Source organism: Lethenteron reissneri, chromosome 24 (assembly GCF_015708825.2).
Source record: "Lethenteron reissneri isolate LAM-NWPU_2019-01 chromosome 24, ASM1570882v1, whole genome shotgun sequence".
NCBI classification, from domain to species: Eukaryota; Metazoa; Chordata; class Hyperoartia; order Petromyzontiformes; family Petromyzontidae; genus Lethenteron; species Lethenteron reissneri.
The window spans coordinates 1977521-2005075 of NC_083802.1; the positions used below are offsets into that span (position 1 = coordinate 1977521).

The 27555-nt window shown below is 43.0% G+C and overlaps 2 protein-coding genes across 2 annotated transcripts in view; one reads left to right on the plus strand and one right to left on the minus strand.

Annotated features, from left to right (window-relative positions):
• Positions 1–6086: 6086 nt before the first annotated feature.
• Positions 6087–20054, plus strand: LEO1 (LEO1 homolog, Paf1/RNA polymerase II complex component). The gene is made up of 12 exons (XM_061557945.1): positions 6087–6281; positions 7541–8305; positions 8803–8916; positions 10277–10374; positions 11381–11523; positions 13348–13432; positions 14290–14384; positions 15379–15513; positions 16329–16464; positions 16575–16764; positions 18271–18368; positions 19354–20054. The coding sequence occupies exons 1-12, from the start codon at positions 6218–6220 to the stop codon at positions 19471–19473; spliced, it is 2043 nt and encodes a 680-aa protein (XP_061413929.1). The 5' UTR covers positions 6087–6217; the 3' UTR covers positions 19474–20054.
• Positions 20055–22818: 2764 nt separating this feature from the next.
• Positions 22819–27555, minus strand: part of PEAK1 (pseudopodium enriched atypical kinase 1) — a 32246-nt gene continuing 27509 nt past the window's right edge. Inside the window, exon 7 of the mRNA XM_061557946.1 lies at positions 22819–27206. Within this exon, the coding sequence (XP_061413930.1) occupies positions 26706–27206 (501 nt within the window). The 3' untranslated portion in view covers positions 22819–26705. The remainder of the gene's footprint in view (positions 27207–27555) is intronic.

Here is a 27555-nt window from a genome sequence, read left to right on the forward strand (position 1 = left end):
GACACGAGTATGCAAGATATCCATAGAATCCTCCAGGCAGTGAGTTTCGTCGGCTCCGAAACAGCGTTGTGGATAATGCAGAGTACCACTGCACGTCCTAGCAAGATTGCGGAAATTGGCTCACTGCAGTGATTGCTAGGGATGACATCATCACACCCGTTACACCAGCCAATCAGCTGTCATGAAGACAATCTTGATGCAACAGATGCTATACCTACGTGACTTTACCGAAAGAACCAAAGAGGATGGATTCCTGCAGTCACGAAAGCCTAAAATCAAGATAGATGCTGTAAAATCATCGCTCTTCATTCAGTCTATAGCTGAGGTAAGTTTAGCTTGACTTAAAGCGGTCGTGACTTTACCAAAAGACCCAAAGAGTATAAGTGTATCTTACACATGCTTTTTAAAGTAATTGGAGTGTTAATTGTGTGCATTTATTTGTGCGAGGTGTATGAGTGTGTGTATGTAATGGTTTGAGTGTTATTTTGCATGGGCATGTCTACGTGCTAGGTGTTTGAGAGTGTTTTGTGTGTTTTCTTTGTATTTAATCAGAATAACATGTATCTACACTGAAGGAATCTTATCAGCTATGACGCTCTTTTTAAATCCTTTATATTAAGTTTGCTTGCTTGCTTACGACCGTGCAAATATTTCGGTCGTTTTTTTAACCCACTTCCCGTGATCCAATCGAGCTGACATTTTCCACACAGACTCGTTGTGCGTGACAATTAATGTTCGTGAAATTTTTTTTCAAAAATTTTACACTTTTTAGGACAAAAATATATTTAATTACCAATTGCTTAATGGTGCAATGCAATCATCTGACCCATAGGTGGCAGCCATCTCAAGCCAGAGGACGAGAGGACTCTAGCCGCCACGCATATAAAGGATTTATAGTGAAAAACTTTGTTTTTACGGGTTATACTTGTTCACATGTCCAGTTGGGGCGGTGCTAACCTTAACAGGTGCTCGCTAACAGTGTTAAAAGGTTATATGGGGGATATTTGACAGTGCGTGTCTGTGTGGGGGGAGGATTTGTATGGGGTTGTGCACGCGTGTGCTTTGGTGTGTGTTTGTGATGGATCCTGCAAAACAACCCCTCTAATTCCTCGTTGGTGCCGAACGGTAATGCTGTGGTAAGCAGTGCCAAGGGGGGGAGGGCCAATTTTGATTGGCCAATCCCCTCATGGTGCTTGTAGCCATCACAATGGCCACAGGGGGCTTTGGACGGGTGCGAGGGGCTAGTAACCCCTCCACCTTCAATTAATTACCACTAAACTACGAAAAAAATATCCAGCTAAACTTGTGCTGGTGGCCCTGGGGGGGGGGGGGGGGGGGGGGGGGGGGGGGGGGGTTGGCAGGCGTCTATGACGTCTCCTGACCAAATCCCATTTGGCGGAGCCAGGAGACTGAATCCTTACCCTCGGAGCTCCTCCAGAAACAGTTAAAAGCCACTGCGGGTGGCCATGTGGAATGTTCGAACGCTCACTGCGGAGGAGAGGCTGCCACTCCTCTATCGGTAGCTGGACCGGTACCGCCTGGATCTCTGCAGTATTCAGGAGGTCTGATGGACCGCACTGGCTCCTGCCGCCATGAGGGGTGGACAGTCCTCTACTCGGGGCAAGAGACTGCAAACAGGGAGTGGCTCATCTTTTGAACAAAAGAATGAAGGGGGTGTGGGAGCGTGGCAGTGAGGTCTGGGAAGCTGTAGACACCAAGCTACTTTGGACTCGCCTTCCCATCAACCAGAGGTGAAGAGTGGTGGTCATGGTTACTTATTCCCCCACCAAAGATGAACATCAGTGGAGGGATGCAAGGCAAGGTTGATGAGTCAGATTCCTTCTATGACATTCTGTCACAATATCTAGCTCAAGTGACTTTAATGCTCGAGTTGGTCATGATGCTGGCACCTGGTCTAGAGTAATTGGAAGGCATGGGTCAGATCGACTCAATAACAACGGTAGGAGGCTGCTAGACTTTGGTGCAGCCCATGGGCTTATAATTACCAACACACTGTACCGGCATCGGCACATCCATATAACATCATGGATGCACACTGGGTCCAGGCAAGAACATCTGCTGGACTATATAGTGACAGAACAGCGGATGTGGGCCCATGTCCCTGACACCAGGACCTACCGTGGAGCTGATCTGCCCACTGACCATCGGCTTGTCATCTGTAAGATGCACCTGCCATTCTTCCACTCCGGTGGTGGGTGTACACCCAGGCGACAGGCCGACTCTCATCGTATACAGCATCCCACGTCAGAAAATGAGGAGGCTTACCGCAGCCTTTGCTCGGTGGTTCAAAGAGCCGTGAGGCGCTGCAAGAATAGGTGGTGGTCGTGGGTTGCTGAGGAGATGGAGTCTGGTTCAGTGGCCCATGATCATACATCACTCTTTAACTCCATCAAAATAGTAACTTGCAGCACCACACCGATCACCATCCTGAGGGGAAAGGTGATCCAATCTCCCACCCCTAGGAACAGGTTTGCAGATTTGCTGAGCATTTCTGTGAGGTCTTGGTGGAGGGGAAACCCCTCAGCCTAGAACACATCTTGGGGCAAAGTGGGGATGACACTGCTGAGGCTGTGGTGCCTCAACTATTGGAAGTAGGGACCCCCTGTGAGTGGCTGGCTGAGGTGCCATCTGTTGAGGAAGTATAGATGGCGATCCAGAGTCTGAGACCAGGAAAGGCACCGGGCAGAAATGATTTCCGAAGCGAAATGCTGAGGGAGGGTGGCGTTTGTGCACAAACTGCTCTACATGACGTAATAATAACAGTTTAGACCACTGGATGGGTTCTGTAGGACTGGAAGGATGCCCTGGTGGTCCCCCTCTTTAAGAAGGGGGACCGCACAGACTGTAACAACTACAGGGGCATCTCACTCCTCAGTGTGCCGGGTAAGGTCCTGGCAAGGATTATTCAACATCGTCTTGCCAAGCTCACTGAGGAGAGGTTAGCGGAGCCCCAATGTGGTTCCAGGAAAGGACGATCCTGCACAGATGTCATATTTTCTGTCCGTCTGCTACAGCAGAGGTGTAGGGAATTCCAACAAGACCTACATGTTTGCTTTATTGACCTGGCCAAGGCCTATGATACCATCAGTAGGCCTGGGCTCTGGGTTGTTCTTCATGCTTTCAGAATCCCTGACTCTCTGCTCACAATAATTAAGGTCCTCCATGATGGTGAGTTCGATTCTCACAGCCAATACAAGTGATGATTAAGCCAGTCCTAGGCCTCCCCTAAATCGACTTAGCCTCAGCTGGTGTAATGTGTAAACATCGCCACTCGGGAGTCAAGGATGGCCGAGTATGGTGCTGACCACCCACCCGTCATGCATCATGCCGGCCTTCATAGGTGTTCGCTAATGGCACTTTCCCCAACAGTCTGTTGAAGGCTATATGGTGGGGTCTTTGACTTTGTGTGGACGTGAGTAATGGCAAACTTACGGGTAGTCTAGATCACCCCTATGTTCTCATGGAATTTATGTGATTTCTGGAATTGGATTGGGCCTGAGTAAATTTTTGCAAGAGTTTGTTTATTGGATGTGAGTGATATGTCGGGAGATGTTAATGCCACGGTTAATGGACAGAAGCAAGGTTAAGGAAATAACTGGGGGAATACATTAATGAATGCCCAGGGAGGGGATCACAGATGTTCAGAATCGTTAATTACAAGACTTGGAAGATAATCAGGATGTGTTAAGGCAGACAACATTTGATTTAGATATAACTTAGTTCATTACACATGATACAGGTGCTGTAAGGCTAGTACGCCAGAAGGCATACAGGACAGCCGTACTTAAAAAGGAAAACATTTTGCAATGTGTTAAAGGAGGTGCTACTGGCAGACATAATTTCCCCATCCACAAGTCCGTGGGAGGCCCCAGTTATTCTCGTAATAAAAGGCTCCACTAAGTTTTGCATTGACTATCAGGTCGTTAATTAGGTGACAGGGGATGCATATCTGTTGCCCATGATCGCTTGATGCGCTGGCTGGAGCCAGATATTTTACCGCATTGGATTTGTTATCAGGATATTTACAATTGGCTTTCTATTAACAAAGTACAAACATGGCATGTATGACACTAGCTGGAGTGTTCGCATTTAATGTTTTGCCAATGGGTCTGAATTTGGCACGGCTACCTTTCAGAGGTTAATGGAGTTGGGTTTTATGAACTTGCAGTGGGAGACGTGTTTAATAAATTTGGACGATGTCGTGTTTAGCAGCACTTGAGGAACTCGGTCCTAAGCAGGTTGACATTGGTTTTTCAGCACCTTAAATAAGCAACCATCAAAATTAAAGTACCAAAATCATCGATGGAGGTTTGGCAATTTATAGGTCTGGCATCCAAGTACAAACAATGTGTGCTGGCATTTACCTAGATTGCACGACCATGTCATGTTTTGACTGCCAAAAACTGTAAATTCAAGTGGAAGAATGGGGAGCAGATGGTAAACATTGGCTCATTTTGGCACCTATAATTGCATTCCCCTGATTTAAACAAATATTTATTCTGGACACGGATTTGAGTGATAAACGAATAGTGGCGGTGTTGTTGCAGAAGTAATAGGGTAGGAAGTTTGTGGTTGTATATAGTAGCAGAGCATTATCAAACACGGAGAACAAATATTGCATGACTCACCAGGAACTTTTTCTAGTCATGAATTTTGTGACAGCGTTTAGACCTTACTTATACGGGACGTCGTTTATTGTGCATACCGACCATGCGGCCTTACAATATGCCCGAATGATGGACCAACTATCTGGCCAATTGGCCCATTGGATTGAGAGGCTGCAAGAATTTCAGTTTATAGTACAGCTTAGGGCAGGTTGTTAGACATAACAATGCCGATGCGCTGTCAAGGCTACAGCCGTGGGGCGGCAGTGAGTGCCGCTATAAAATGTGCATTAGGACGGTTAAATTGTGGGATATTTGAATGGAGAAGAATTGTGGGAGCAAATGTTCGTAGCGAAATAGGGGGTGATGATGACTCATGGTTGTCTTGGGAGCAGTGTAAATTGCAGCAGCAGGGGGGCGACTACTCAAGCGTATTGTTTCAAATAAATAATAAAATAACAAGAACTGGAGCACGGAAACCAATTCCTCAATGAACTGGAGCACGTACATCAAGCCCTGAAGATGAATGGATTTTCGGATTGCACAATCCGTAAAGCTGTCACCCCAACCGTTGGGAGAGAACCACATGAGGACCCAATCAAAACCATCACCTTGCCATATATGGCAGGAGTCACCAAAAAGATTTCCAAAATCATGAGCAAACACAAGATCCAGGTTCGATTCAACACAGTACATAAAATTCGTGATCTGATCCTATTTGTGAAGGATGTAATCTCTGACATGCAATACCCCAGTGTCCCTCCCCACCCAGCCCCTCCCCACCCAGCCCCACCCATCCCACCCCCCACCCAGCTCCACCCTCCCCACCCAGCCCCACCCCTCCCACCCAGCCCCACCCAGCCCCACCCCTCCCACCCCCCACCCAGCTCCACCCTCCCCACCCAGCCCAGCCCCTCCCCACCCAGCCCCACCCAGCCCCACCCTTCCCACCCCCCACCCAGCTCCACCCTCCCCATCCAGCCCAGCCCCTCCCCACCCAGCCCCACCCAGCCCCACCCCTCCCACCCCCTACCCAGCTCCACCCTCCCCACCCAGCCCCTCACCACCCAGCCTCTCCCCACCCAGCCCCTCCCCACCCAGCCCCACCCCTCCCACCCCCCACCCAGCTCCACCCTCCCCATCCAGCCCAGCCCCTCCCCACCCAGCTCCACCCAGCCCCACCCCTCCCACCCCCTACCCAGCTCCACCCTCCCCACCCAGCCCCTCCCCACTCAGCCTCTCCCCACCCAGCCCCTCCCCACCCTCCCCTCCCAGCTCCTCCCCACCTAGCCCTCCCCTCCCCACCCAGCCCCTCCCTCCCCACCCGGCCCCTCCCTCCCACCCAGCCCCTCCCTGCACGACGGACACCAATAACCCCCTGTGGGCTGGTGTAACCAGGACGACTCCTACCAGTATAATGGATCGACTCCGCTAATTGACGCAGCCGTAGTCGACGCACGAGAATCGATCGCCATAGAATCGAGGAGTCGCGTACTGCGCCGTTCACCGCGCACCGCTGTGGCCTAGCCCACTGAAAGCTGCCGCCTCGACAACCTCCCCCCCCACGGCGCGTCGCACGAGCACGGCTCGCCATGGCGGACATGCACGGCCTCTTCGGCAGCGACGACGACAGCGAGGCGGAGCGCGCGTCCCATGGTGACCACCACGACTCCCCACCCCATCCGACCCCCTCCGACCCCCCCCGCCTCGGATAGCGACGCGCGGCCGGGGAACCCGCGCTTCTCCCGGTAGCGCGGCTAGGCAAGGCGGGGTTCGGGGCCCGTGCCCGGACAGGCCTCGCGGGACGCGTGGGGCAGTGTTCGAGATAAACAATAAACAATGTCCTAGATGTAAACAGTCTCCTAGATGTAAACAATGTCCTCGAGATAAACAATAGTCCTAAACAAGACAAAAACCCCCAACCCACCCACCCGGGTATCTTTAATAGACTGTTGGGGCAAGTGCCTATGAAGGCCGGCACGGGCACACAAGACGCCAGCACCACGCCCGACCGCCTTTGTCTCCCTCGTGGCGACGTTTTACTACACATCGCACCGGGTACTCGTTTGAGGCCGAGTCTACCTGGGGGAGGGCCCAGGACCGCTTCAGATAATCATCACCGGTGTTGGCCGTGAGCGGAATTCGAACTCGCTGGACATGAGTTCAGGAGGTCATCAGTTGTTCGTGGAGAAGGGGGCGCCGGAATTTACACAAACGGCTGATAATCACAAAGTTATTTAAAATAGCTTACTTTTGCACATTCTTGAATAACATTAAATATACGTAAATAGACATAAATGTCCGGTAAAAAGTTACTTGTACCGTACCACTCCAAGACTCTGCATGTGATGATGTATGTACTACTACGCTCTTTACTCTTGAGTATGGATCCTTGCAGTCACGAAAACTTCAAATCTAGAATTACTACGCTCTTGTTTCAACAACTTTGTGTTTGACGATCGTCGGACTGATGCAGCCTTTAGACCGGTGCTCCGGCGAACGCCAGATCGCACTCTATATTTTCATTTTTGTATTACTGTACCCATTAGTCATGAAAACATACGTGCATTATTTTCATTGTTTCAGTTACGTAGTGTATAATGTATTTGACAGTGAAATCAAGCATAGCTACTTGTTTTACCACACACGTAGTGCCGATTTCGCCGGATCGGTCCAGGACCGCCGGATAATGTTGCAAGCAGCCGAGATAATCGGTGATGAGCTGTACACACAAATATAACTTAATCACCGTCATGCGATATGATCGCAGTTAACAATTATCAGTAGCATGTTTCTTCCCATAATTATAGCCAAGTAGAGTTGTAGTACGTGAATAATTTGAATGTAATCATAAAAAAACATGACAAATAATTAACACGAGCATCTGTCACTCGTTTTTGTTTATGCCCTCCTAGTATTTGGCTCCGATTCGGAGTCTGAGCATGAGCAGCATCAGCAACAGCAACAGCATGAACGGGCGGAGTCTCTGAGCGGGAGATCAGCGAGCGGGAGTGAGCGGGAGGGTGCTGGTGAGGAGGAGGAAGACGACGAGGATGATGAGAGGCAAGTAGCCCAACCCAGCAACAAGGAGCTGTTTGGTGATGACAGTGACGAAGACGCTGCCTCCCGGCACAGTGACAACCACTCCGAGCACTCTGCCGTGTCAGCCGCGTCAGTCGCGTCTGCACACAATGATGACAATTACCACTCTGATGCAGAGGACCACCACAGTGGCTCAGAGGCCCACCACTCGGACGTGGAGGAACACCGCAGTGGATCGGAGGGCCACCACTCAGACGTAGAGGAGCACCACAGCGGCTCCGAGGCCCATCAATCTGATGCGGAGGAGCATCACAGCGGCTCGGAAACCCACCACTCGGACGCAGAGGAGCAGCACAGCGTGTCCGAGGGCCACCATTCTGATGCAGAAGAACCACAGAGCGGCCGCTCTGAGGACGGCCGTCCCTCGGATGTGGAGGACAGGCACAGTGAGGGGGGCCTGAATACAGATGTGGACGAGGGCGACCTGTGGGGTCCCTCAAGCCCCAGATCAGCAGCCGAGGGCTCGGACAGGGAGCACGCGAGCCCCCGCTCTGCAGGGGAGGATGAGAAAGCCCAGGAGTCTGACGAGGAGAGGGCTCATTCTGACAATGAACATGAAGACAGTCGGCGTGTATCTGGTAAACTGGCCACCACGACTTATTGATGGAGTGATATGTTTCTTAGGATTTTAACTGAAAACTGTTTAACATTCTTACTATATTCACAGTTATTGGCCTTTAAAGCCATGCTTTATATACCCATGCATATTACCGTAATGAGGATATTTAAAATCGAATTGTTGCTAAACAATATGTAATTCATAATGTAATAACATTTAGTTTAACATAAAATATAAAAATGTAATGACGTGGTTAAATATAATTGTGAAGCTTTTTCATGACACAGCTTTTAGACACTTATTTCATTAGCAAGTTATAAAGTACTGTACAATATTTGGAGGACGTTTCATACCCTCAGTGCCCATTCTATCAAATTTTACATTGACTCCACTTACCCTAAATAAAGCACACATGGTATGGAAAATAATAACGCTGTTAGCATTGTGATATCAACCGAATTACGATCTTGCTCGATATTATTTGACACCTGTGTACATATGCGCACATACTTGCAGATACAGAGCAACACTCGGCGCGTGGTAGCGACAGTGAAGATGAAATTGGACGGAAGCCCAGGAGGACTGTGGCCACGCACTCCGGCTCTGACAGCGACTCTGACACTGCAGCAGGTACATTCCTAAACATCTCGATGTCACCACATTGGCCACTAGCATTGAGTACATCATATTTTAAGGAGAGGAGTAGAACACATCCACTGGTAAGGAATTAGAGAAAATTAACTACACAAAACTTTAGAAACTACTGCTTCCGGCTTGTCTGTGGTTTCCCTTTGGGAGCGAGCAAATAATGTGTGTGTTAAAAGTTGAAAATATAAATATAAAAACAGCTGCAAAGTTGGGCTCATGAATAATTTGAGGAAAATAAAGGTCATGATAATTAGATATTGTTTGGAAGGATTAAACTGGAAAACAATAACGTGTACCTAGGACCGTTATTGAAGTGTACTGGAATCAAAATGATGAGAAAGGGAGGTGGACAGAGCTGATGAAAGTTATTTTATAAGCTGAACTTAATAGTGCGAAGCAACGTATCAAGTGACCAAAGAAGAAACTGTTGAATCGGTGCATTTTACTTGTGAAATATGGATCCGAAATGTGGACATTAATGAGGAAAATATAATAAAATCTTAAAGGGGCATGAAAAAGTATGGAGAGATGCTCGGAATAACATTGAGAGAGAGATAAAAAAAAAGAAAAAATTGAGATAATAGGTTATAGGCGTTTTATTTAGAAAAGTAAGTGGGTTTCGGCAGGACATGTCGATAGAGAACGACATGGCATTCAAGGGCAGAAATGCATCTGAAAGTACGTTTACCATGGAGATAGTCCACTCATCCAGGTTCTGGGTGAATTGTTGCATCACAGGTTGATCATGTCTGCTGATGAATAAGGTAGAACCCAAGCCATTGTAACATATGGCTAATAAAGCACAGTTTCAGCATTGTCTTTTGAACAGCTCTGTTCCAATATTCACGTGTACACATCTTTTGAGAAGTTAATTAAGTTTGCCATGTACTGCACTCATGCCGTTTGTTTGGTTATCATTGTGTTCATGTTCGAGTTTAATAAGGATTTCACATCTCATGTTTTAACAGGATTACTTTTTCTTGCGGTTGGTAATTGAACTGATGTTTACGTGCATTACTCCTCCCGTAGATAAATGACAGTTTCAGCTTGCTTAATATCTGTTTACAGTTAAATTATCCTGTGAATAATGTGGATTTTCTAAAAAAAACGCTTTGAACTGCAAACATTTTCTCAGACTCATTGAGTATGGAGATACCTTTATTTAAACATTTCCATACTTTTGCATATATTAGGGCTTGCATATATGTGGAAAAGCAGTGTTTCTCATACATTTAAGTGTCTTGCGTGTTAGTGTTAAATATAAATTATTATACTTGTCCATTGAACTGCAGTGCACAACATTATGTTTCTGTACTTGTTGAACACCCATCTCCTGCCTCAGATAAGAAAGCCACAGTGGACACCCTGTTTGGTGATGCGGATGACATCTCGTCAGACAGCGATGAGGAAAGAAAGCCTGCTACACCTGGTCGGCCACTGGTGAGTAACAAAAACTGCAAATTCGGTTTAATACAGTTGTCTCCGAGCCAACTTATAGCAAAGTTGTGGTGAAATCGTTATTGCAAATGATGTCTTAAGGTAGAACACAAATTTCTGATGTATTTGTGTTCCTCACTGTGTGCTCCTGGTATGTACAATCTGCATTTGTCTTATTTCCTGCAGATCAGTGTATAGTTGAATTATTTATCAACTTTCTACCGTTGTTTTAATTAAACAAAATGTGAGATTTATTTTTCTGAAATATAAATTATTACATTTTAAGTAAAATAATTTAAGTTAAAACTACATATGTAATGGGTTCAACTGAGTCGCAGACGTCGACCTGGAGGCAACACATTTATTCAGTTCCAACACACGGGGTAACTTTCCCCTTAACAGAATAACAACCTATAGTCGTGACCACCAGGCTAACTACACTAATTACAACGAAATTGCTGCTACGGACCGGGACCAACAGCTTCGGCCCGGGTCCACGTGTTGGAGACTCATTGAACAGAGATCGTAGATGAAGGGTTCTTCCAGGATGAACAACAACCACCCTGGTCCCTCCCGGGGACCCGGCTTATATTCTCTGTGGCATGGCCGGCTCCGCCCTTGGCCACGTCCATCTTCCAGAATCCTCGGGAAGGATCTGGGTCCCAATCACGTGACCACCCCTAGCCCCCTCTTGGGGCCCCTTTGTCAACTTAACTGGTCAAGTGTCTTCCCAGGTCAACCAGAGTGCCATGGCCTCACGTAACCTCATCCTTCAGCCGGCACCCACACACTCTGTCTTGTCGGGGCGGCACTGCACGTAAAGCATGGTGCCATCTAGTGCTATTATATTCGGCGTTCACCGGGCCCCTCTAGGGCTGGCACTGCACCCAGCATGTTGACATCCAGTTATGTCACTACATATACATTATTATGTGTTTATGTGAAATAGGCTTGCATGTGTGTTTCGTGTGTGCTACCTACGTGTTACACACTTTCTGCTGGTGTGTAGGACGGAGAAGATGGTGAACAAGAGCCAACTGAGGCACCTCCTCCAGAGACTCGCATCGAGGTAGAGATCCCCAAAGTGAACACAGACCTTGGCAACGAGCTGTACTTTGTCAAGCTTCCCAACTTCCTCAGCGTGGAAACAAGGTGCGTGATTTCTTGGGGCCTTGCTGTTATGTTGTCTCGTCGAGCAATCATTGACATGCTATTAAATTATGTTTGGCACTAATTCGAAGTCGCATTTATTTCTTCCAAAAATGCTCTGCCTTGGTGATGATGTAGCTAGTGCATCTACTCTGAAGGCTAATCTCTGAATATGTTTTGGTAGATAATATTTTTGCTTAAAATTTTTATGTAAGTAGCCTAAATATAACTTCGTGGCATCCATGGTATTGAGGCAGTATGTTATGAAATAAGAATAGGCAAGGAGGTAACACTTAATTTAAAATTACCATGTTAAACATTTCACTAAATTATTTTTTGGATGCAAAGTAATGTTTGAACCTATATCATTAGATGCCATCTATTTTTAGCGAAACGTGCACTTATATACTTTGCAAAGTTCTAATTTTAGTCAAATTTACAATATACAGGGATATTTATATTTTTTCTTCACATGGCAGAACCAAGGAAGTTATGTAATCCTATGGATGCCACGCAACACATGTTGCCAAAAAACCATTACAATATTTCACCCTTGAGAGAAATGTTGCAATGGTTGCATATGTTGCTAAAATTACGAGATTCTCCCTTGCAGTAGCCTATCCTCTGGCTCCCGGAGTCTTTACCTTGGTAACCAACCCTCCATTCCACAAATATATCGTTGTAATCTCCCTTTCTTCATTATGTCTGCAATGTTTTTCTACCACGTTCTGGTGTGCTTCGAAATTAAATTATCCTGCCATGAAATTCCAAGTATCCTTCACAACCTCTGAATAATGTATTCACTGCATTTAGCACTTTACTCCATCAAGGCATGAAGTCCTTTTTAATGTGAATTGAGTTTCATGAAAATTCAATTAACCAGTCTCCATGTTAACTGTCAGTAGCTGCACCCAACATCACAAATGCATCATAATTCCGTTTAATCCACCACGCCTCACCCGTTGCTTCCTTTTACTATAACCTGAAACTGATGCACAGTTAACATTGAACCTTAATGTTCGATCCTAGAGTATCCTACCATTTAACTCAAGGTCTTTTCTTCATAATACCTCACTTGAAAATCAACTCGTTGCATTGTTGCACATGTTCCCTATGCATCGTAACATACACTTTCTATTTACCTATGCATGTTTCCTTCCCCCATGTTCTCAATGTACATCTAAATTACTTACCCCATCCTTGTATGAAAATCAAGGAGTTCTTTTTATCATGTACTTGGTATAGCTCTTTGACCCGTACAGTAACACAGACAGTACTGCTGTCTTAAACATGCATACATTATTTATTTCTTTTTTTATATTCCAGCACTTTGCCTTGGATCATATTAGGTGGATCCAGGACATAATTTCTTATGTGTGCATTCTCATGACTGTGACATGTATTTTACATTCTTATGACTTAAACATTGATGGAAATGTACTTGCTGGACAGCATATGCTCCATTAAAAACTAAACTTAAAAAAAACTATTTATTTTACCAGGTAAGGCCCACTGAGCTACATTGCTGTTTTTCAGAAATGACCTGTGATAGCTCAACAAAAGTGGCTTATCACGTGGTCATTTATACCAGCCAAATACTCTAAACGCGTTTCTAAATATGGAGGGAAAAACCCGAGGACCTGGAGAAAAATCCACGCGACTACGAGGAGAATATGCAAACTTCAAATATACAGCAGCAGCAGGCGTCAGGGTCTGGATCGAACCCACGACCTCCTGTATACCAGGCGACGTAATTAACATCTTTCCACCATGGCGTACATATTGCATGCAGGTCTCAGTGTATTTAATGTTTATCCCTTTCAACAGGCCATTTGATCCCCAATATTATGAAGATGAGTTCGAAGATGATGAGACAATGGACGAAGAGGGACGCACGAGATTGAAATTGAAGGTAAATGGTGTTTTGATCGTTAATCTAGTTTGTTATTTGTTCTTCGTCACAATAAACTAAAAATTAAAAAAAAATTAGTTTGACCAATTTCTGTCATCCGAAAGGTTTTTCCTGTTTCACAATTATACCTAATGCCATAACGATATTCTTAAATTAATTTTGGTGAGCCTATATCATTGAACCTGTAGCTCTACATACAAATCTCATGATTTTCAAGTATGCGAGGCTTGCTTGAAGAGGAGATAGGGATAAAGAGGAAAATATGTGTGTGTGTGCATGACCGAAATCAGTACTTTCCTCCAATGGGAGAAACTTAATGAATACCACTATACTGATTTTGTTTCTTTACCTTGGACCTATCACATGCGTGACATGATACTTTCATCATCTGTGAAGCTGTAAACACTACAGCAGGGGAACTATTGAGGTGATTAAACAATATTTGTGGATCTATTTTGCATCTGGCACCCATCATTTATTACTTGAACTTTGTGTAAGATCCGTCACATAGGATTTATCGTAGACTACATTTTTTTTTATTTGATCAGGTAGATTCTTCTGAGTTATTCTTTTTCAGAGATGACCTGGCCACACATGGTAGTTCAACGAACTGGCTCCTCATATGTGGGAATTTAGAGTTGTCAAATACATATAATGCATGTTTCTAAATATGCATTTATATGCAGAATACAAATATACAGGCATCAGGGTCTGGATCGAACCCACATCCTGCCCATACCAGGCTAAATTACTCCATTCACATGCCACACCCATAGTGGAATGAGAGTTAAATTAGTTAAATTAAGAAATTATAAACATGATCTGCATTCCGGAGTGCCTCATTTCTTATACCACAGGTTGAAAACACAATAAGGTGGCGTACGATACGGGATGATGATGGAAACGAGGTGAAGGAAAGTAATGCACGCTTCATCCGCTGGTCCGATGGCAGGTACTGGATCCGCACAAACGTCACACTGCTTCTATTTGTCTTCCGAGATGACTGCCATAGAGCAGCCCCATCCTCACTAAACTAGCCTTGTTCCATTTCTTCATACAGTTTAAATCTATGTTCCCACTTTTGTAAACCAACTTTACTTGGGAAATTGGCATCGATTAACAATCTTATGCCCAGTCACTTATCTATACTTTACGGATGTGGTCTAATTTTTCAGGTTAAAGAAAACTATTTTTAAATCAGGCCTAGATGTGAAATTTTCTCGTATCTGTGACCTCAGCCTTCGTCTCCATCTACCTGTAAATTGCTTTGATTTACGTCATTTTGATATTCGTCGCACTTTTAAGGAATGCATCCCCGTCATAAACCGAGGTCTTAGTCTAATTACTTTGCGTGTGACATTTATTTCATTATAATTATCACTGCAAAGATGATATACATTTTTAAATCCTTTATATTAAGTTCACTTGCTTGCTTGCTTGCGTGCTTACGACCGTGCAAATCTTTCGGTCGTTTTTTAACCCACTTCCCGTGATCCAATCGAGCTGACATTTTGCACACAGACTCGTGTGTGACAATTTATTTTCGTGAAAATTTTTTTCCATAACTTTACACTTTTTAGGAAATTTTTTTTTTATATTTAATTACCAATTGCTTAATGGTGGCAGGCAATCATCTGACCCATAGGTGGCAGCCATCTCAAGCCAGAGGACGAGAGGACTCTAGCCGCCACGCATATAAAGGATTTATAGTGAAAAACTTTGTTTTTACGGGTTAATTTTTTATTAGTCCTACTATAGCAGAGGTTTAAAAATTAATTAGGTATACAATGGTTAATTTATTGCCATTTAAATTATTTGGTTTTCTTTATTTAGAATCAGATTTTTAGCATTTTTGTCAAGGATTTGATTACGAGATTCAGTACTTATCTGTGTTATGTGGATAATGGTCTGCTGCTTAACTGTGTAATATCTACTGTTGTGAACAGCATGTCACTGCATCTGGGAAATGAGGTGTTTGATGTCCACAAGGCCCCATTGCAAGGCGACCACAACCATCTCTTCATTCGCCAGGGCACTGGGCTGCAGGGGCAGGCAGTCTTCCGCACCAAACTCACCTTCCGGTAAGAACTGTTTAATTACCACTCTTCACAGAGGTGTGAATCTACATTAAGTATGTTATCATCATGCATTATATATAAAAAGCACTCAACCTCGTACAATATGCAAATTCATCAGCAGTTCCTGAATAACTACATTGCCATTCTCTTGTCGAAGGACACCCTTGAATTAATTTGAGTAAATGTGACCTACAGGCAGCATTGAGACTGAGACAATTTCCAACCCACGAACGCAACCCTGTTTTTCCCATAAGGTCTATGATTTGTCGAACCCGGTTTTGCCCAACATAGCATTTTTCAGGAACGTAACCCCTGCGGTTCGGCGAGGTTTCATATACAGTGGAACGTGGACATTGGTTGGCACAATCGGCCTTTGTCACTTACGCGTTCTGATGATGAGGACTTCTTTATTTATGAAGATAGGTGCAATGGTTGCTTGAACAAGAAAATGTGTGTTCAACTTGACATCTGTGTCTAATAATCTAATGGCACTGTAGGGAGGGTGTTTGTACAGTGGTTCGCGCACAGCGGTATAATTGTGGATAACCGAGTTTGGTTATTAGCCACGGCTAACATCAGTGACGAGTGGTATGTAGACCAATTCTGGACCTACTCTTTGCAAACTCCATTCTTGTTGGTGTGGTGTAGTATTGATTGGTCGTGTCGGGTAGTGGAGGTTTGCGACACATTTATAAATAACGCGATTTCTAACTCAAAAACCTTTATTATGAATAATATTGGCCGCGAAAGCCTACGTGTTAAACTGAATGAGCTGTGATGTTTAATACTGATGTGTAATTTGTATTTGTGCACCGCAGACCTCATTCAACAGACAGCGCCACGCACAGAAAGATGACGCTGTCCCTGGCAGACCGCTGCTCTAAAACACAGAAGATCAGAATTCTGCCCATCGCTGGGAAGGACCCCGAGTCCCAACGGACTGAGATGATTAAGGTGACCCACGCGTGTATATTTTTGCGTGCATTGTGCGTATAAGGATCAATGCTAATGAGCTGGTGTATCTTTATACTCTTAATGTAAATTCTTGACTGGTGTTGATACAGAAAGAAGAAGAGCGTCTACGGGCATCGATCCGACGTGAATCTCAGCAGCGGCGGCAGCGCGAAAAGCAACACATGCGGGGTCTGAGCTCCAACTACCTGGAGTCGGACCGCTTCGAAGAGGAGGAGGAGGAAGGGGAGGAGGCCATAAGCCTCGCGGCTATCAAGAACCGTTTCAAGGGCAACATGCGTGGTCAGTAGTGTGTGCACATTTTAATAAACAGTTGCATTACTTTACGTTCCATTGGCCATTCTGGTCATAGTCGATTCCATCCGGCCGGCATTGGGATAAATTCCAGGCAGCCCAATATCTACAATAATTGGCATCGAAATGTATGGCCGGTGCATATGTACTACAGCTGATTATTGATTATCCAGCGCAGCGCGCGATTATCCGGCTTCCAACATCCGATCTGGCAAAACCAGCAAAACCGCTCCAAAGGCTGTACCAGTCTGGAAATTTGGAACCATGTGCTTGACAAAAAAAGTAGCTATGCTTGATTTCAGTGTCAAATGTTACAGTACGTTATACACTGCAAACAACTATTTAAATAGTGAAAATACTGCACGCAGATACAGTAAACCCTTGTTAATTTGACAATTATGGGGTTCTGGCCTTGCCGAATTATCCAATATTCCGAATTATGTACAATGGTATTTCCCAGTGCCTCCTGCCCCAAAATGTTTTGTTTTCCAAACTCTTCACACACTATACGCATTGACACATCTGCATCAATTGTATCCAAAATATTGGGTTTGTCTCGCAGACTAAGGGATTTATGCTTCAGTCCCTTTCTATTACTATTTGATGTAGGTGTAAATGACATTTCTGAGAGGGTTGGCTTGCACAGAGCGCATAAACAAAGTAAAGTCCAAAGCAGCAGATCTGTACTAATGCTCATCACGCATGCCACCACTAGGCTGAGTCATTGTTTTGGTTGTGGTGTACGGCCTCGCTCCACGTGTATGCTGAAATTGGACCATTCAGTGCGGCAATTCAGCTCATGGCGAATTACTAATACTGTACATATGAACCTTATGGCAGGACCCCGAGGTCCCATAAGCATGAACTGCGTTGTGACGTCATTTTATGTTTGTTGAGGGCGAACGATACGGCAATGTATACCTCTCGACGAGCTCTACACTATGTGCTGATCAACGTTTCAAAGTTTTGTTTATGACTACGGCAATTTTGGCAACGATGGGTGCTTGGTGAAGAACGAGAGGATTTCTGGTGGGTCGCGACGGGTGAGCGGGTCTGAGGTAGCGTAGGTGAGTGCAGCAGTGGAGTTGTAGAAGCTGCCGTGTACGGAGACGCTGTGTGCGGAGACGCTGAGAGCACACCTGCCGAGGGCAGGATAAGTTAGGTGTAACGTAGATACGAGTGGGAAGAAGTTAGATCTAAGTGACCGTACAGATAGCTTTAGGAGTGCCTACGACTGGTGCAAGAATAGGTCAAAGTGTAAGCAGGTGACTTGTTACAATGTGTCAGTCTGAGTGATTTTTGAAGACACTACACATTTACTGTACAAGTTATATTTCATGTGTGGGTTAATGTAGAGTAACATAAAACAAAAGGAGTGTCGTATTATAATTATCAACCATGAACCAAATCTTATCTTTCCACATACCTTTGAGTTTTCGGATCGCGGACTTTTTTGTTATTAAAAGACAATGCATTGCGTGTATGTGATTGCAGAGGAGCGAGCAAGGATTTACTCATCCGACAGTGATGAGGGCTCTGAAGATGATAAGAATGCTCGTGCAGCCAAGGCCAAGAAAATTGAAAGTGATGAGGTTAGCCTTGCATGCTTACAGCTTGTATGTCTCGTGTCAAAAATCTATATAATTAAAGAATTTCTCCAGATTATCCTTGTATTGTTACAGAAAATATATAATCTAGGACATCGCATAACTCGGTGTTATCCATTTCATGTAATTTTCCTAATTATACTGTTTGATGTGAATGTTTTACATTTGTTTTTTCAAGGTATGTTTGAAGTAATGTAAAACATTGATGTAGGTTTTCATGGCTTGATGTTTGATAAATGCTCTTAAAAGCTGCTCTGCTCCTTTCTCCTCTGAAACATTTTGCCTCTCACATTGGAGATCTCTTAAGGCAGTATGATCCAGCTGAGGGTTTGTTACTGCATGTATAAGTCCTGGCAACTCACAAGAATGTGATAATCATTGATTTGTAATCTATTGTGTAGATGTGTATTCTATACAATTGAAGAGTACGAATCAATCATTATCGCACATTCCTTGAGCCACCAGGACTTGTATATAAGCAGTAGTAAAACCATAGCTGGATCATACTGCCTGAAGATGCCTCCAATGTGGGAGGTGAAACATTGCGAAGGAGAAAGGACCAGTGCTTTCTTATGGCTATCCCAAAAGAGCAGCTTTGAAGATCATTTATCGTAATGTGTGAAACACTTGATTCTCTGACATTTAGAGACTAATGTAAAATGCTTAAGTGCTGCAATGATCCACGTGAATAATTATTCTGATAAAGTGCATTATGCAAGTATAAACGTATACCATGAACCATTGATAAAATAGAGCCCGTACTTTGTTAAATGTGGTTATAATAACTATCCATTGTCATCGCGTGAATGTTTCCTGTCATCAATCACCAATGTCAATTACAACTGCGTACACGAAAACCTGTTTCCAGGCTGACACGTGCGCTTCACTCAAGATGACCCTGAAAGTGCCGAGAGAGCTGTGTTTTTACAGTTGGGTGAAAATAAAGATGTTGTTCCTTACCGTTTCACAGGAGGGTACGGAAGAGGGAACATCGGGAAAGCGTAAAGCAGAGGAAGAGGAAAAGGCCAACAAAAAGCAGAAGAGATATATTATCAGCGACGAGGAGGAGGAGGAGGATGAAGAGGACTAGCAAGCTACTCCTTGTTTTTTTTCGGTAAAGTCACGTAGGTAAAAAATGTAAGTAAATTAAATCACGACATTTCGGAGGCAACACAAAGCTTCCGTCCACCTGAAGACGGAAGCTTGTGGTTGCCTCCGAAACGTCGTGATTTAATTTATTTTAATTTTTGTGCCTACGTGACTTTACTGAAAAAAAACAGTATGAATCCTTGCAGTCACGAAAACTTCAAATCTAGAATTAAAGACTAGCGAGCTGGCAATATTATGTGCAACCCGTGTAATTGGTGGCCAGGTGATGTTGAAGACGCTTTCTGTGTGTGTTCTCTAGCATATTTCTTCTTTCTCAGGGTAGTTGAACAGCTTTGTATTTATCTTGCTGACCAGGTCGATTTCCAGAACTCAGTAATTTCTCCATAGAATAAAAAACAGTTATAAATTAGACAATTTCCAAGAGAACAGCACATTAAAGCATTCACAGTTCAAATAAAACATTTCTAAAATGATCCACAATGTAAAAATGTTTTTTCTTTTATAACTATGGTGTACCATGCAAACGTGAATCTTAATAAATATTCACCTTGGTATAAATTATTTCCATCTTGATCCTTTTTATCTCAAATGCCTGCACGCATAAGTTAAAGAAATACTTTGGAATTAAAATGTCCATTATGGAAATTGAATAATTTTCTAATTGATATACATGTATTTAGCACCGTCTCATTTATTACGTTTGTAGTGACACAGAATTGGTCACTACAGTAGCATATCGCTGGCTGCTGGTAGGGAAGGGAATCTGCAGCTTGTAGCAGCCCTGACTGACAGCAGGCCACGTGATATACCCGAGAGGGATCTTGGGTCAAGGTTATGGAAGGGACACGTCGAGAGCCCGATAGGTTCCAGAAGGGGGGCGTGGCCGGGGCAGAGCGAGGCCACGCTAACAGGATAAAAGGGGACCCAGAGCAGGAGCTCGGGGCTGTCGATTGGAGTGGGATCCCAGTCGTCGCTGCTGCTGAAGATCGTCGCCATCGCCGCTGTCGTCTCAACTTGATAATTGCGCTGCTCGACGTAGTTGGCTGTCTTAGTTCAGCGCTGTCAGTGTCGGACAGCTAGCGTTGTGTGTAGGCGAGCAACCAGTGTAGAGTTGCGTATAAGTGACATACAGTATGTAATAGTGTAGGGTGTGTATTGCATGTTATACACTGATTAAAATGTTCCACATTCTGGTTTACAACTTAACTGTTCTTGTGCTTTTGAATTCTGATGGTTGTTTTTTGCAAGTCATTTTTGAAAAGGGTGCTGGTGTGGGAGTCTTGGTGTGTCTGGGGCTGTCCCCTGGCCAAGTTGTGGATGTCCTTTAAAGTATGTAGGTGACTGGAATGACCCAGTGCTCACAATGTGCTCTAACCAGTGCCACTTGGCCTTTCCAGAATTTAAACCTCTAGTGTTTTCAGACTCGGCACAATGTGAGATTAGTTACTGGAGCGCATACGATATGCATATGATTACATTCTTATTAATTTATAGTATAAACAATGCATGGAACCAAATTACATAGCACATTTGTGTTGAGGCCTTTAAAGCCTTGAGCATATTGAACTGTGAATAATTTTTCTTATGGTTTCCAGTCTCAGGTATCGACGATTGGAACCATGTTGTTCAGCCACGATGTGGAACTGAATTCGGCTCCTAAAGAAGTTTCCGGAAACCAAAAATATCTTACAGATACATTGCTATGATTTCCTCAGCCTTGGTCATTCATGCTGAAGCACAATGCGTTTAAATTGCCTGTCAGGTAGGTCACGAATGATGGCTTTACTATACTTTAGCTTTTAGTTCGGGGTAGGAATTCTACGAGCTGCAAAATCACCTGCAGCACTCCCAAGTGTTTCAATCCTCGTGCCAAATGTGGAAATCATTCTCAACTTGTGCTGAAATGTAATCAGATGTAACTAAAAGTGTTAAATTTTGATTGAAGAGAGGCTTTAATAAATACAAGTGTTAAGAAGTTCAAACATTAAATAGACACCTATGACAAGGCATCAATTCTGCATTAACCACATACTTGCGGTAAAACATGCAAAATATGCTTTGTGTTCATTGTCCATGAAACTGATTGGCCTCTATAACCTCTTTTATTATGGCTTGGTCTCACCAGTGCTAGACCAAAGGACACCAAAAGGCAAACAGTACAAGGCCGATGCAAACACCAAAGCATTAAGAGCTTGGGTTAAGCAGCTTTTCAACCATAGGTGGTACCGATTTTTGCTGTGACCCATGGACTTTAAATATTTGTTCAGCATCTTTCAATAGAAAACTCCCTGCCATTATATCATGTTTCAGCCAGTCACTTTATAATCTATCTTTTTAGAGCGTTACTTGTTTACGCAACTCTTAAGTATTTTCTGCCTTTTGAGTCTTGCAGTTCCTATATCTAACATAAATTGGTTACTGCACAATACTTCATATCTTCTCTAAATAGTAGAAACCACTGTTAAAAATAAAATTATTTTAATGCTGTTTATCGAACCCTCCTCTTACCATACGTCCTGTTAACTGAAGACAATGTGTCCCTCTTTTTGCGTAAAGCTGCCGGGAACAGTTGTTGCAGAGCTTGAAAAAGGTAATACTCCCGTGGCATTACCTTGCCAGCATATATGGAGTGTGTTAACTCCAGTGATACATTAAGCATTATAGAGCACGTTACCTAAACATAGATCTACCTCAATATTTCCATTTCCTACTGACATGTGATTTGGGTACACAAGGCCCATCCCTGCCCATGGATATCAGCTTTTTGAAATGCTTAGCTGAATGGCCCACTGTCAAGCTTCCATATTTAAAACTGCCAAATCATTGCCTATCCAATGTCTTGGGCAAAACACCTGCTGTACATGAACAATAAAATGTTGTCGAATATATCATGTAGCACTCTCTATATGCTAAAGACTTGCATCTTAGTGTTGAATGCAAGTGGCCAAATTAAGTGACTAGTTCTAACTAAAATGAATGAACTGTGAGCAGTCCATAAAAAGGGTAATACATTTTTAGCACTCTAAACAGTTCACCCAATTAAATATTAATGAGGATTTAAAAACATTCTGAACAGTTGAAATTAGGTTTGCAAAAACGCGTGATGTGTTAAATGGTGGAACCATACAAATTACATAGTTATAACATTTTGACTTATTGTTTGACAAATTATGTAATTAGTGTATTGTTTCCAAACATCGCACTACACAAGGGAAGCAAATGTGAAACTTAACTTCACAAATCATAAAGAACAAGACCGATATGAATATATAAATTCAAATATTACCAGCAAACATTACACTTCAAAAGACTCTCACGCAATCCATATAAGGTGCAAGTTTAATACAAAAAGCTTTTGGAAATATCAAGTAACAATGCAGTAAAACAATGTACATAAGACACTTCATATGTGGCTTATTTATAGCACCAAAAAGGATAACTACCAGAGGACTGTAGTATCTAAAATTACACTACTTAACTGAAATATTGCTATTAAACAATGAAACAGCAGCATATCCTAATTGATATATATAAAAAAAAATCAGTTATTGCTTCAATGAAGGTTATATTTTTGGTTAACACAGTATATGTTCTCAAAGGCACAAGCACTGTTTATGTATAAAAGCAAAAGTACATATTGGTGTAAAACCAATGCATAAAGGCAACATTAACCATCTGGTAGAACTGCAGGTCACACATCCTACACAACAATCCTACCTTTCAAATGTGCAATCAAATGCATTAGCCCAAGGCACATTTTTGTTTGGTAAAGCACACATGTGCTTTAAATCATATTGCAACTCAAACTTTCTAATTGCATTTCTACTGATTTTAGCACTCCAGGAAACCAACCTTGAGATTTAGTCATTGTTTATTTTTTTAATTGGCACACTTGCCACAGCCAAAGTAAAACGTGTGGCACAATAAAACATTTAAAACTGCCGAATTGATTTTCATTGATTTGGTTCATGTTGAAAATATATCAACATTATGAGATAATGTTGAAAATTGTAAAAAAAAATCACTAAAATGCAAAATACTGTTATCAACATTTCTTGTTACAACCCTATCACAACCTACTTCATAGTATATAAATATAAACCAACAATGTCCCCACATGTTAGTTTCTATAGTAAAGATGTCCAATACATTTTATTCCTAAAATCCTTCTTATATAGTACTGCAAACATTTTTACTTAGGACTTGAGAAATATTTATGACTAATACTTTAACTGGTTCACATTGAGGGGCTGAGGGAAGAGTGCAGCTAGAGGATAATTCAAGTTATAGTTGCTAATGCAGACCACTATCAGTGCTAGACCAGATAGACTAAGAGGCCCTTTCCCACAACCCACTCTATAATAAGCGAATAAAAATAACTAAAATGTAATCATCTTAAATTATAACTCTCTGGATGTGAAATAACTGCAATTAAATATGAAATAACACCTCTTATCCGTGGTAATGTAGGAGACTCGAATAATGGATTCTATTATCCGTAAATTTACTCTGCTTATCCTTGGGTTAAATTCAGATAATAGGATGAATTTGCTACACCGGTGACTCTTATCCACGAAATAGCACAGATACTACCAGTAGCTGTGGGGGAGGTCGGTCTTTGTGCATCTCTCTTTGTTTTGCGTGTCTCTTGTTTCTGTGAATGTCTCCATGTCTGTTTCTTATGCATCTCCACGTCTCTCTTTTTGTATCAATGTCTGTATGTTTATCCATGTCTCTGTGGGTGTCTGCCTTTGTCCACGTGTGCGCCTCCATGTCCGTCTGTGTGTCTTTCAATGTCTGTGTGTTTGTGCGTGTCTCTTAAAGAACTTGAAGAGCTTGACAGGAGAGAATGAACAGAGCTGATGTACGCAAAAGTTATAGATGTCAGAAATATCTAAGACGGGAGCAGTAAAATAAAGAAGAATGAGGAAATATTGACAAGAGCCAGAAGACATTTGAAGTAGATGAAAGAGGTACACATATAAACGTTATGAGGAAGGAAAGCCAAAGCTGGAGGACATTAGTTTAGAGAAAGCAGAAGTAGACATGGATAAAAAGGGCCCAACATAAAGAGAATAAAAACAGCCATTAAGCCCAAGAAGAGGAAAGTTGAAGGGATAAATGGGTTGCCAGAAGTTTCTGAAATACATTGGAAATAACATGACCAAAAACTACATTTCCTCTTTAAAAGCATGTACTAGCAAGGTAAACGTCCAGAAACGTTTACAAAAATAGCCGTGGTACTTTCGAAAAAAAGCAGAAATGCAATGGAGTGCGGAGACCATAGAACATTTATCCTTGTTTCACATGCATCCGAGATCATGCTAAGACTGCTCATCAGAAGAATAAATACAAAGACAAAAAATGTTATTGTAAGAAATCAATTCGGTTTCAGGAAAATATGCGGGACATGCGAAGTGATAGTGGTAATGAGAATGTTGTATGAAAGGGGCATAGAACTCGGATATTAGTTGTATGTGTGCTTTGTGGATTTCGAGTAGGCCTTTGACAGGAGGCTTTCGCGACCAATATCATCCATAAGAGGTTTGAAGCTAGTTGTAATTACTGGCGAAACGTCGTACTTAGTTTGTAAATGTTGTGGCTTGGCTCTCCAACACACCGGTATGCTGTACTAGTGACGAATTGGCATGTTCTGTTAACGTGACAACCCTTACTAGTTGGCTGTGTCGGGTTTTAACGACACGTTTATATATTTATGCGATCCAACCCAAAATCCTCTATTATGGAAAAAGGGTAATGTTGATGGAGATACTTAAGATAGGGGCGGACTAGGCAGACTGGAGATTAATATGTCGACCGTGTAAGGAACAGGAATCAGTGATCATGGTAGCAGACATATGAAACCAGGCATTATTAGTACAGTAATCGAGCAGGAGTGCTCATTATCACCGGCCTTGCTGTTAATGCAAAAATTATAACTGAGGCAACAGAATACAAAAAAATCAAGGTCAAACCTGAAAGGATGTACGGTTTGCGAATGATCAAGGGATGGTGGCAAACAAAGACTTTAAAGGTTGATGGATGGGTTAAACAACATGCAAAGGAAAACAGTATGAATATTAACATAAACAAAACAAGTAATGAGAATATAATGGGAAGGTGTAGGAACAATGTATATTATAATTGAAGGGCAACTGCGGGAACATGTGAACATATTCAGGAACTTCGGTGCATTAATCACAGAATATGAACAGTGTGCAGCGGAAATATGATCAAGGCTTGGTGGCAGAACCATTCGGCAAGACGGAAGATTGTTTACTTAACAAGAGAGTTAATACGATGGTGTGGAGCATAGCTTTGCATGGCATGGAAATGAGGACACTGAGAAAGGATTGAGACGGTTCAAAGCTTTTGAGGTGTGGGTGTGGAGAAGGATGTTGAAAGTCAGCTGTATATAAGATAATACCAATGAAGAAATATTGAATGGCATCATCAAAAATAATTGTAATGGAAGTCATCAGAAGGAGAATTATCTGAATTAGACATTCCACGAAGGGATTGGTTTTAGGAAGGACATTATAGAAGGAAGAATGGAATTAAAAAGAAGAGAAGGCTAAGGATTTAGATGGAAGAGCTGAAGGGAGAGTTGTTTGTAGAAATGAAGAGAGCAGAGAAGAGAGGATTGAAAAAATGCAGCCAAGGACCTTTTGTTAAAGCAGAGCAGCAAATAAATGCTGTTCATGTCTGCGAGGGTCTGTGTCTGTATGCCTCGGTCTGCATGTCTCCCCGTGTCTGAGTTTATTTGCCTGTGCGTGTCTGGGTTGTGTCGTGCAATGCGTCATCATCGCAAATGCCACCAATGAACTCGCTTTGATCATAGCACATTTTATGAAATGAAAAATCACGGATAACCCATGGACAATATGGTATGTTTGCCATGCAATTTCTCTTATCCATGAAAAAAATAATCGAGGATAATAAGATGCCGTTTTGCAAATACTTATGAGAAAGTTTATGATAACAGGAAGAGGAGAGCCATGGATAATAGGAGTTTTTTGCAGATTCTACAGCTGTTGTGGATAAGAGCAGTTCTGTGTTTTAGGTTGATCAGAAAATTGAGGCAAATGGAGTGTATTCATCAATGTGAAACAAAACAAAACTGTATTCCACCCCTTTTAACACAGATCATGGGCTAAGTTAAAGAAACCAATACAGTCCATTAAAAAACTAAATGTCAATGTTCATGAACGCTCATTCTGCTTGCATTAGCCTGAGGGCTTGATAGACTGAGGCTGGGGTGGCAAATGCAAAGTACTGGCAGCACAACCAGTCTTCAAGCCGGATGATATGCTCATGTTCTAGATATTTCTCAGCAAAACAGATGGTGAGAAGTGTGCGTTTCAACTCCAGCCAGTTTTGCAGAACAACCTCTCTGTTCACGAGCCCTGTGGACTGCTGCTCGTGCGCCGCTTTGCTTCCTACCAAATGCACTTGCCGGGCTGGCCTACCCGTGCCACTGCCTTCTGCTAGGCTATGATGCTGCTCACTGGGTTCTTCCAGTGTGCATGGGTCGCTTGTGCTCAACATTATTTTGTTGAGGAGTTGGTACCGGGGCCCCCACAGCAGACACTGCAACAAGCCGCGGCCTTGTGAGATGTGGATGCGCTCCATGGGGTTGGGAAGGAGTAGCAAGTGAGCTAGCTGCTCCAGACCATAGGAATACACCGACAGTGTGGGCATTGCAGGCAGGTCCTGACAGACACATGACACAAAACAAAATACACTTCTTAATACAGCCATATATTCGAAATACGTGCCAATGTCAGTTGGATTTTTATCAACACATATGTTCAGCTACGGTTATTCAGTCTTAATATTAAATATTGGAATTGTCACCAATATACAAATTACATTACCAAGATGTCCTCTGGTCTAACACCGTTTGAGATAAGATAATACTAGTATTATGCAAATACACTACATAACGTTTATTTTGTAACACTTTACATCACAACCATCGACACCAAAATTTTTACCAAAATGTTTAATAACTACAAGAGAGCTAACTAATCTTCAAGTGGTGGTCATCAAATTAACAATT